The sequence below is a fragment of the Accipiter gentilis genome, chromosome 10 (assembly GCF_929443795.1).
Source record: "Accipiter gentilis chromosome 10, bAccGen1.1, whole genome shotgun sequence".
In the NCBI taxonomy this organism is placed as follows: Eukaryota; Metazoa; Chordata; class Aves; order Accipitriformes; family Accipitridae; genus Astur; species Astur gentilis.
In genome coordinates this window covers 14,837,366-14,848,429 of record NC_064889.1, presented here as the reverse complement: position 1 = coordinate 14,848,429, position 11,064 = coordinate 14,837,366, and the positions used below count along the sequence as shown (strand labels likewise).

Here is an 11,064-nt window from a genome sequence, read left to right as displayed (position 1 = left end):
TTGCCCTAATACAGCAAAGTCTGTTGGAGAGGTTACACCCTTCATTTTGCAGTTCAGAATTGACGCTGGCATTGTCTGCACACACAGATCCTTGGAGCAGTCTAGAGAGTTTAAGTCAAGTTATTGAAAAAAAAAATCAATGGTGCAAATAGAGCGCTAAATTGCTTACCCCCTACTGAGGCCAGCATATTTTGTCAAAATGGTTCTAGCCTAGCAGCTAGAAACTGTCCCTTACGAGGACTGATAAGGAAGAAATTAGCATTTTCTTTACCACAGTCTACATACCAGAGTTTCATGTTATACGCCTACAAGATTTATTTGACATTTTAATCTATAAATACATGAGGTTTTCACCAGTAAAAGCACAGGAATTCATTTTCTCAGAGGTCACTACCACTGCTTACATATTGAACAAAGTAACATGTAGTATTGCATATGAATAAGCAAACTTTGGTTCTCTTTCTACGTGGAGAGGTCTTAAGGACCAATCTCTTTTACTTGTTAAACAATGGCTTGCAGAGGACAACAAGGCAGCTGAAGGCCACACTGAATGCTACACTCCGGAAAGCTTGGGACACTGTAGAACTTAATTAGTTTTTTGAAGGCACTTTTTTTGAACATCATCACCTCTTCAGGCAGCCTAGAAAGAATTCTGGCATTTGCATAAGACTCCTTCTTGTCAGTGGCTGCTGCTTTGGGATTACATTGCTCGAGACTACCAGTCATTGGCACACTGTTGCAGCTAAGGGAACGTGCTGTCTTTTTCTTGCCTTGAACAGATAAATAACTGAATAAAAAAGAGGTTAACTTATGTTTGGTAACATCTTGGACATCTTCTGGAAAACAGTCATCTAGAGGATCCTCTTGACCTTTCACTTGTTGACTAATCACACATGCACCGGGACTTGCTACTAACTTAGGCTGAACAACTACTTTTCTGGAAGGTGTTTTGTAATTTCCTCCATCTAGATAAAGCTGAGAAGCATTACTAATGGCATCAGACCTAGGCTTAGCTATCATATCAGGGATTCTTGCCCCACCACCAGAATTGATGCAGTGCAACCCATAATTCTGGCTAACGATTTGCGCTGCAGTGTGTTGAATGATGTTCCAGTCTTGCAGAATATCTTCCCTGGTTGTGAACTGAGATGTTACAGTAAAGCGAATGATGAACTTGTCATGAATGGTTGCTGGAATAAGGAAGAGCCTGCCAGAACTGCTTAGTACTTTCAGGAGTTTTTCTGTCAGCCAGTTGGGACCCTGTTTTAAATACAAATAAGAAAAAGAAACTAAAAAACAACTATAGTTAAAATTTCCAGTGACATCCAGACATCTCAGTAAGAATTCCAGCTTTACAAATTCTTATGTGAAAGTTTATTCACAGTTCTTAATGTCTGGGGAAAGATCAGCTGTAGACAGTTCATTCCAAAGAGACATGCAAAAGGCCCAGTCTTTACCTTTAGACGAAATACAACCAGTCCAAGATGTCTCTTGGCAGGAATTTCAAAGAGTGGATCACTTTTAACCAAGGATTCAAAGAATTTGGCTGTTTCAGTACCCTATAATTAAGGGAAAAAAAGTAGTCATGTCTTGGTTTGTCACAAACCCACTGTAAGGCACTAAATTAAGTAGTTAAAAAGATTTCCCTTCCTTACTAAAATACATCATTCCAGTGCATGAATGGTAGCAAACAGAAGAATGACAACAAAGCTAAGAAGTTGAAAGTCTGTCTATTTGTGCAAACCCTTGACAATGAACAAGAGTAACTGGACTACGTGTGGAAATTTTCTAGAAGAGGGTTTGAAAACAGAATGTGCCTTCTCAGATTAGAGTCCTGTGGCAACCGTTGATCCACAGTATGATCCCTTGTATTTACACTCCATCAGAGACTTAAGCCTGTAAATTTTCATAGCAATGGGTTCAGCCATCCATCACAGCCAGCCTCCCAAACAGCTGCCACTTTGCTTCAAAGAAAGCTTCTACAGATTAGTACTCAGCAATGTGCAGAAGGCATTGACTTATTGAGTCGCTTTCCATTGCCTATTGCTTCCAAGAAGGGTACAGAAAATGTTTTGTCTACACAGTCATTCTCTACAGGTAAGAGTAAAATCAGCATGCATTTAGTATTCACGTGCAAGCTTTGTACGTCAGAGGATTTCTGTTACTCATCTTTGCATCACTGAATTTATTCAACTCAGCTACCAATAAATGAACATAATATATTTATGCTTGCATTAATAATTCACATACATGTCGGACATGAGCTTGAAGCTTTTTCACCCCAAATGAACGAATCACAAACCACAGCTTCAGAGAACGAAATCGACGACTCAGTGGAATTTGCCAGTGCTGTGAAAATACAACAGTGTATCAATGAGTGCAAAAAGAATAGAAAGGAGTGTCCCCTTACACTGCTACCTCTGTTGCTTCAGACTCAGGTCAGAAATCTCTGTTGACACAAATAATTTCGTATTACTGAAAATCTGCTAAGCCTAGGAAATAGCCATTGAAGAAATGCTGTGTCTACATATTTTTCAGTTATTTGCAAAAATAAGATTTTAGCTACTCCCCTTAATCTATGGTCTAGATATGTTTAGAATTTTTAATTACCAGCTAATAACAAAACCTTTTTGCACTTAAAGATCATTATCAATTTAAGATGTGTCCATTTACACTTTAGGACTGAGTGCCCACTTCAGATCCTGTAATCTGCATATTTAAGTGCCATCTGGAACATTTTCCCAAATCAACTATAAACAGTGAGAGTTGATACAGGGGTAGACCCTTCCAGAGGAAGTAACACCTAATGTGTGGAAGAATGACAAAACATGTAAAGGAATACTAGGGAGCTACACAATTACATGTAGGGTCCTATTTAACCACAAGAGGGACTCATTGATATATTTTTTTCTGTCCATCTCTACACTCTCTAGTGAAAAGCACTATTGGTTCCAAGAAAACAATTATCTTTTCAGCACTAGGGTGAGATCATAGCAGAAACAATTAGCAGTGACTATTCTTTTGTTTTACTATACCGAAATCTGCTGTAAGATGGATCTATAGTGAAATGCCTCTTAGCTCTGCTACGAATACCTTAATCTGAAGAAAAATGTAATTCATTCTACTGCTGTTTCAGAGTGTGGTGTTTCCATTGCTTACTCTTTTCTCTATTTTACTACATATCAGAGATACAAGAAAACCAGCCAAAATGCCATCAGTAGGAATTAGTTCAGCAACACAATGCACAGAGATGACCCTTCTAACTAAAAAGGCAAGGCTGGATCCCCATCTGTGTAAAAATCTTAAGTACTTCAATCCCTATACCTGAAAGCAATTCTATAATTAATTTTCATAACCAGGCCTCAGTTCAAAGTTTTATTATTTAATCTGCATTAGGATCTCACTATAATTGTAATAAGACCAGCTATAAGATATGCATGCTTCATAGTGTGAGGAATTTTGCACTCTGTCTGAACATTTTATAGGTAATTTAAAATATCAACTCAAATAACAACTTACCATGAAATCAACAGCAGCTCCTGAGTTGGGATGTCTGAGGTAGACAGGGTTAACACTGAAGGTTTGATGTAATTTGTATTTATCCTTAACCCTATCAATTGTAGAATGAATGTATTTAGCAAAAAATTGTGCAGAGAAAGACGTGGCAATTTGCATGTTATCCTTTTGGTGTTGTTTGTGTTTTGCCTTTACTCACCAAAATCCAGTGCAGTCAAAATGAACCATCATCCATTTAGAAGGGTTGAAAGTAAAGGAATCTGCATATTCAATTCCATCCAAGAACAATCGAAATTCAGGACATACAAATGCTGTTCCTGCATATGCAGCATCAATATGAAGCCAGAGTCCCTCAGCATTACCTGTTGGAATTGAAATTGTTGTTATGTTGTTATGTAAGGGACATAAGGAATCAAAGTACATGCTTAATCTCTCCTCTCTGAAAACTAGGTGCATGTTATTGCAGGAGGTGGACAGGCTGACAACAAAATAGCAAGAGACAAACAACTGACAATCTAGTTTTATTCTAAAGCTGTGGATAGGATAACGCTGAAATCAGAAGGACCCTATAACAAAATTCATTATTCCTTATTTCATATGAGTGAGGCTTTTTAAGGTTTGATTTCTCTCACCTGCCTTTTTACTAAGTGAAATTCCCCAGTACAACTCAGTTGCACAAAGCCAGAACAAAGCCATGGTCACAAGCAAAAAGGACCCAGAGATAGAAGCCACACTCTGACCCTTAACAGAAAGTGCTTCAGGTCTTCAGTAGCTACTGTCAGAATTTATGCTGGAATAGAATCTGCAACCATATCAAATTTACCTATTGAACTGGTGGCTACAAAGGATGTTCTATGAAACACTACCTTCAAAACTCCTTTGCTCGGTGAAATATTTATGTATCCATCCTACAACAGTACTGCACACTGTACTGTACAGTCTGTATTCCCTGAATAACCACATTAGAGATCTATTAGTTGGCAAATTTCATCCATCTTGAGTAGAATGTATTTTAGCATTCTAATCTAAATCTTACAAAAATTACTGCAAAGTCTTGTGCTGACTCCACCAATCTTTGAGACACATCTGAAAAACTCTGCTGATTAGTGTTTCTACTCTTCTTGGTTTTGGCATGAAAAATTCTCATAGTATCTTTTCTGTGCTATCATAGTTCAAAATAAGGAAAAAAGACACTTACAAATTGGACCCAGTTCTGAGAGATTGTCAAAAGCACAGACACCAGTTGTACCCAAAGTTGCACAAACCTAGAAGAAAACAAACCTGTTAAGATGGCATTTGTTTAATAAATTGATGCAGCACTTTAAAAATGGAGAGGCTATCATAGACAGTTGAAACATTAAATTTTTTTTGTTCAATAAAATAGACATTTTTGTATAGATTTTAACCTTCAGCTAATGTATTTCAACACAATAAAAAATAGTTCAGATGTATTCTTAGTGTCAACAAAAAATTACAACACTATGTCAATACCCCCAATAAAGAAAGTTGGAACATACAAAGACTGGCACTAGGCCTTTCTTTCTGTCTTCTGCAATGGCTTTCTTCAAAGTTCCACCTCTGAGGGAAAAGTTCTCATCCACAGGCAGAAATTTCACCTTCACAAGAGAAATCAAGCCAGCCTTTTCTACAGAAGAATGTGCCTTTAAAAAAAAAGCAGCAGTAAGAAAGCAAGCTTTGAGGCTGAACAGCTGTGATAAATTACGGTCTTACAAAAGACAGTGGTTGCAACAAAAGCAGAGGTAAGGTCCTTATTATAATCCATATAATACAAGTCTGAAAGTTTCTTCTTTGTAACGAGAAGAAATAATACACTGTTAATTCCAAGGAACACATATGCTCCCCTTATTTGGGTACTGGTCTCCAAAATGTAATAATCGGCATCCTCACCCTGTGTTTGGAGGGCCATTTATCAAAATTCAGATCTTAAAGGAGCCTCTAGAAATGGATCAACCTCAGTTTACTCCTTCCTCCCTGCCATAAGAAGATAAAAATCCCTGAAGTGTGCCTACATCTGGGTAGACCAAAACCCCTCACAAGAAAAAGCCCTTTTAGTTATACTGAAAGAGAACCAGCATGAGTGTGTTTCCTTTGCAGTTTTCACAGAGGAATACGATTGCTCAGTTCAGGAGTCCAAGGACAGAACAGGTTTGCAGGCAGAGCCACAGTACTGTGTAGATGTTTCGTCCAAGAACAAGCACAGAAGCCCAGAGTGGAGACCACAACCAGGAGCAGCACTGAGGTAACTCCCTGAGCGTGCCTGCCTGAGTGGAAGGAGGCTGCGAAGAAACAAGAGCTAAAGCAGCATGTGATCAGTACCTACTTACTGGAGTAAGGCTTTGTGGAAAATGGGAAGGAAGTGCAGAAATGAGTCATGTGAAACAGTCTTGAGGACTGCTGGGACTGTACAAAACCTCATCTCACACTGATTTTGTTTCCCTATTTGCAGAAAGCAACATTAGAGGGATTCGTTCATACTTGTGAGGCATTCATTATTTTTTTTCTCTTGGAGAAATGCAAGTTCATGTTGTATGGTCTGGGTGAGACAGCAGAATTGAATTTCTTTTCTTTGTAACCATAAAAACCTACTTGATCAGACGCATAAGCGATGAGGCGAGAATTGAGTGAGGACTCATCAGTGTCTGGCTCAGAAAGCTTCATCTCCAGAATTTTGTTTTTCCTTGCTGCTAGCAGTGCAACCAAGGTTGATTCACTCACAGTGCTCTGCAAAGACATTGCTCATTTAGTGCAACATATTACCACTTTATTGCTATTTTGCCAGGGATTTACTGAAGTCACTGAAGTGCTCAGCAGCCCACCCCCTTTTATTTCTACTACCGCTTTTCTGGGATGCAATGGAAAGTCAGCAGCTGATGAGAAGCTCTGGGCCAGCAACACATAATAAAACCTTTTAACTGCTGTATATTTTTAACGTGCAGGACCAAGTTGGGGGGAGTAAATGAATCACATTTTCCTTTTGTCTTTCTACAGCTAGAGTGTAGTATCCCCTGTAAAAATTACAAACCTGAGCAAAGCTCCTTATAACAACACAGAGGCTCAGCACTGATTCCAGGGGATACTTGCTTAGGCCTTATGAAAGGAGGTGAAAGTTCAGGCCTTGATCTTGCAACTCTCAGAGACACAAAGCAGACATGAGAAAAAGGAAAATTAATTTCTTGTGTGGCTAAGGACTGCTGGCAGAAGGACAGTGACAACTCTATATAACAATCACTTTAGTGAATAATTCGGTGATGTGAAACAGACTGGGGAAACCAAATCTGACTCTCATTTATCCTTAGTAAGGCCACAGGAGTACCTGTTCCTCATCCATAACACCATTAGGACTAAAAGCAATAGCAATTCCTATTCTATAGTCTCCTATATTTAATACTAAAATTTGGGAAAGTAATGTCAAATTGGGATTTGTCTCTATTCAGACCCATAGAGCAAATTTTGTTGTTTTTGCTTCCAGGAAAACTATCACCCAGAGGGAAATTCACTTGAGTGAAAACAAAATGTTGATGAGGCCACCTCTAATCTTCCCTACCTGTAATACTCCTCCACCCACACTGTGGGGATGGTGGTGCAGGAATTTATCTGGAAGGCCCAGCATTTTAGCCAACCAATCCATCACATTCATTTCCAGTTCTGTACAGGCTGGACTGGAGGCCTAGAAACATCCAAAAAAAGAGAATCAGGCTGTAATTCACCCTGCAAACACAGTAGGAGCATAACCCTTAGAGTAAACCACATATCACGTTTTAATTAATAGCTATTAACATCTTTTAATTGCCTTGGGAGAAATCTCACCTAGATGCAACGAAGGCAGATGACAAGCTTTGTAGCATTGCATATATAAGCAGCTAACTAATACTTTGGCCCAAACCTAGCAGAACACAATGCTATTGTAATAAAAATTATGTTGTTTGGTGATTTCTGTAATACAGACCTCTATGTTAAGTTTGCAGTTGAGGGTCAGCTCCAGGTACCTTGCTCATTACCAGTTGCTCTCTTGGAACACCAAATAAAAACTCACACCAACCTCCTTAAAATGCTCTCTCCAGGTTACCTGCATCACCTCAGTGTTGAGCTTCTAAACTATCAATAATTTTAGAGTAATTAAAAAAAAAAATAAATCACAATGAGACATTTGAGACAAAACGCTGGAACTGCAATTCACCACACAAGTACATGCTCTTGGTCCCTAAAGGGAAAGGGTGCTGATCTGTCTTCCAACTGAGAGTTAAGGGAGGCTTTTTGAAAACTGGCAAAAGAAAGATGAAGGCTGTCCTGCAGTGTCCAATTTTCCACTTAGGAAAAAATCAGTTTGCATTGCAAACTTAACAGAAATCTATCAAAACTAGATTGAGGGCATGGAAATGTATGTTTCTGTGTACACAATGAGCTGATCTGATTACAGCTACATGGAGACTATAACCATCAATTTCTTACAGGTTTATGAGTTTCTACTGCTTTCTTACACAGAGACATACATCTAAAAATTCGGGCAACTTCACCACTGGGGAAAACATTGGCTTCAGAATGCTACTGAGGTATGTGGAGTCATAACCAAGTAGCGCTGTGTAGCTGCTGCAGGAGGATACAAAATATGCAGATATTCCGGGACAGGCCACCAAACAATTATTTTCAGAAGAGGAAAAATAGGAAGTGTGTTCCCTCAAAGGAGCAGGAGGACTGGAATGGAGCCCAACCTAGCCTGCAGCCATGGATGGTGGCTGCTCTATTGCCTGCCGTGCTTGCGTAACAGTCTTGGCACTGAGTCTAGATGACAGGGAACAACACTAACAGTGGGATATGCAAAGAATTAGAAAACAGACATTTCTAGTGGTATATTTTCTTCATTCACCTCTTACTACTAGATAATGTTTTCTCTTACATATTCTGTTTTTTTTTCCAATGACATTTTTCATTTATGCAAACGACATACAATTGGTTAAAGTAAGTGATTATACTGTCTCACAGAACAAGAAAGAATGACTATGACCTGCTCCTGCATAATACACAAAGGAGATGAATAACTAAAATAACAATAACAACAACAAAAAATTACCCATGTGAATCCCAAGCAGTTAATTGCATCAGCCAACATATCTCCAAGAAGTGAAGGCCAGGAAGTAAGAGCTGGAAAGTAGGCATGCATGTGTGGACTTTGCCAATGGACTACCTAGAAAAAATTATCTAGAAGTTAAGTCTGAAAACGTCACAAAATTCTGCACAAGATGTAGTGATTACCGTCTGTTTAAAGTGATGGAAAAGGATCACAGCAACATAGTAACATGCAATTATAGATCTGCTAGCAGAAAGCTACAGAGATAATATCAACAGGAGTGGGGCACTAGTAAATGATAACATTGTGTCGTTATTAGATAAATTCCAAATTATAGCAAAAGCATTTATCTGAATTAAGCAGGCAGACAAAGATTCTGAACAGGAAAAGAATGGTCTCTTGAACATCGCACAACAGAGTCAGAAACATTTGTCTAAATATTTATCTTTAAGGGGAATCCTTGCAACAAAGTTGCTCTTGCTAATTCTGTGAAACAGCTTGCCTTTAGCTACATACAGCAATTTAGAATTATATAGCCCCCCCTCTATATATCTGAAGGAGCTTGTATGTGGGACACTAACATATTTAATGTGATTACCTCTCCTACATCAGACCAAGTTTCTGCAAACATCTATAAAGAAAATTTTAAAATAGACTTTGAAACAGCTTCTTACATAAAACTTTTAATAAGGTAATATGAACTCCCTTAGCAGAATCTGCAGCATTTACGTACAAGAGAATGGAGACCTTTACATTATGACAGCAGGAGACAGATCTTATATGTACATGACCTTCGGCAAGAGATGTTTCACTGCTCTGTGCCTGAGTTTCCACATCTCTGGAATTGCGATGATGCAGTTCAGCAGGTAGAGGCCTTGTGAAGCTAAATTCACCAGTGTCAGAAAACCAGTATTTCCCTCTAAGCAAACATGAGTTACTCTTAGCATATAAAATAATTGAAAAATACATTCAGTCTGTTCCCTAAAATTGTAGTTAGGAAGACAGCAGTAATCTCCAGAATCCTTCTGTGGACATAATGTCTACAGGACTTGCTCTACATTTTGGGTGCTTTACTTATTTAGGTAAATGTTCTGCAGAACCTGTGCATTCCCAGGATTTGGTCTTCATGCCAGGTAGTAATGGCTTTTTCCTGCCACAATTATACTTTATTTCTTACCCCAGGCATAATAATCTTCTCTATATCTCCAAAGATGTTGTCCCAGCTGTCTGGGTCCATTGGGGCAGAATCCGGCAACTGGGCTCTCATGTAACCTGGCTGTACATCAGGAGTCACCCGTCTCTCTCTCACATTACTCAGGTACTGGCAAATGTAATCCACCATCTCTTTCCCTGGAAGAGGCAAACCAGTGCTTTGAGTTTGATTGCAGGAAAACTCACTAGTAGTGCTAGCACTTCATGCAATCCGTCAGCATTGGACAGGGCTTGGAATACTGCTCCCAGGATAGCCACAGGAACTAACCTTCCTCCTACACCCTACTTGTCCCATCTAATAATGCAGAGACACAACTTCTAGAACAGGCTTCATGGGGACAGAACAAATTCACAGGGTTATTTCAGTGTCATCCTTGAATAGTTCAGATGTACCTTTAAAATACAATAATGGTACAATTTGTCTGATTACTCAGAAGATACACAGATTTTCTTACCTATAAATTAACTGAAACGGCATTTCACAGAAATTAAATTTTCATAATGCTCCATGCTTCCCTGTCATTATAGCATATGCCCTTTTGCATCCTCTGAAAACAGCTGAACAGCTCCACACCTTTTCTCCACTTTTTAGGCAATCTCCAGCCCTAGGACCAAAGTTTGCTCCCCATATTCAGAACTGTGTCAGTATCACTGAAGATTCATGTTGTCAGCCAGGGAAGAGCCACTGTGCATAACCCCTCGGGACAAGCTTATTCAGAATCAGTTTTGCAGCTTTCCCAAAGTATTTTAAATGTAAGACCAAAAAGCTCAAGTCATCCACTGACTCTAAATCCATTAATGTAAACTCAACCCTGGGACACATTTTTGTCTCAGCCTCAGCAGATCTAAGTCTCAAGGACACATGTGCAAATAAAGAATATATAGCCCATTCTAATTTTGGGTACCACTCCCAGCCTTACAACAGTTAATCTCTGTGAGCAAATGCCACCTATTTCCAAGAGCAGAGGATCACTCACCTCTCCGTCTGTACTCCTCAGGCTCCATACTGATTCCTTCTAAAAGCACCTCTTCAAACCTGGGCCTTTCACGACCTTTCAGGAGCTGTGGGCAGTTTGGTCTGGTGCCCTGCTAGCTGCTTCACCCTTTATAGCTCCCTTTATCTCTCAGACTCATGCATTCTGGAAAAGGTTTAATGTAGGCAGGTTATTGGCAAGTGTTTAACTCCTCCCAACTGAGGGCTTTTAGTCTGTCCTATGTTCTCATCTATGCTCTTTTGATGTGTAAGATAG

At 39.2% G+C, this 11,064-nt stretch overlaps 1 protein-coding gene across 1 annotated transcript; it reads right to left on the bottom strand.

Annotated features, from left to right (window-relative positions):
* Nucleotides 1-492: 492 nt before the first annotated feature.
* Nucleotides 493-11,064, bottom strand: HDC (histidine decarboxylase). Its single transcript, XM_049812545.1, has 12 exons — nucleotides 10,792-11,064; nucleotides 9,780-9,952; nucleotides 8,606-8,719; nucleotides 7,082-7,204; nucleotides 6,124-6,258; nucleotides 5,034-5,177; nucleotides 4,715-4,781; nucleotides 3,716-3,878; nucleotides 3,520-3,610; nucleotides 2,251-2,349; nucleotides 1,458-1,559; nucleotides 493-1,260 (listed from the first exon to the last, which is right to left on the bottom strand). Exons 1-12 carry the CDS (start codon nucleotides 10,817-10,819, stop codon nucleotides 502-504), a joined length of 1,998 nt encoding a protein of 665 aa, XP_049668502.1. The 5' UTR covers nucleotides 10,820-11,064; the 3' UTR covers nucleotides 493-501.

Coding starts and splice junctions, on each gene's coding strand:
- HDC (XM_049812545.1), bottom strand. CDS start 10,819: ATGGAGCCTGAGGAGTACAGACGGAGAG. Junction 7,205..8,605: donor ACTGCTTGGGATTCACATGG/GTAATTTTTTGT, acceptor GGATGTTTCTAG/GCCTCCAGTCCAGCCTGTAC. Junction 4,782..5,033: donor AAGGCCTAGTGCCAGTCTTT/GTATGTTCCAAC, acceptor GTTTTCTTCTAG/GTTTGTGCAACTTTGGGTAC.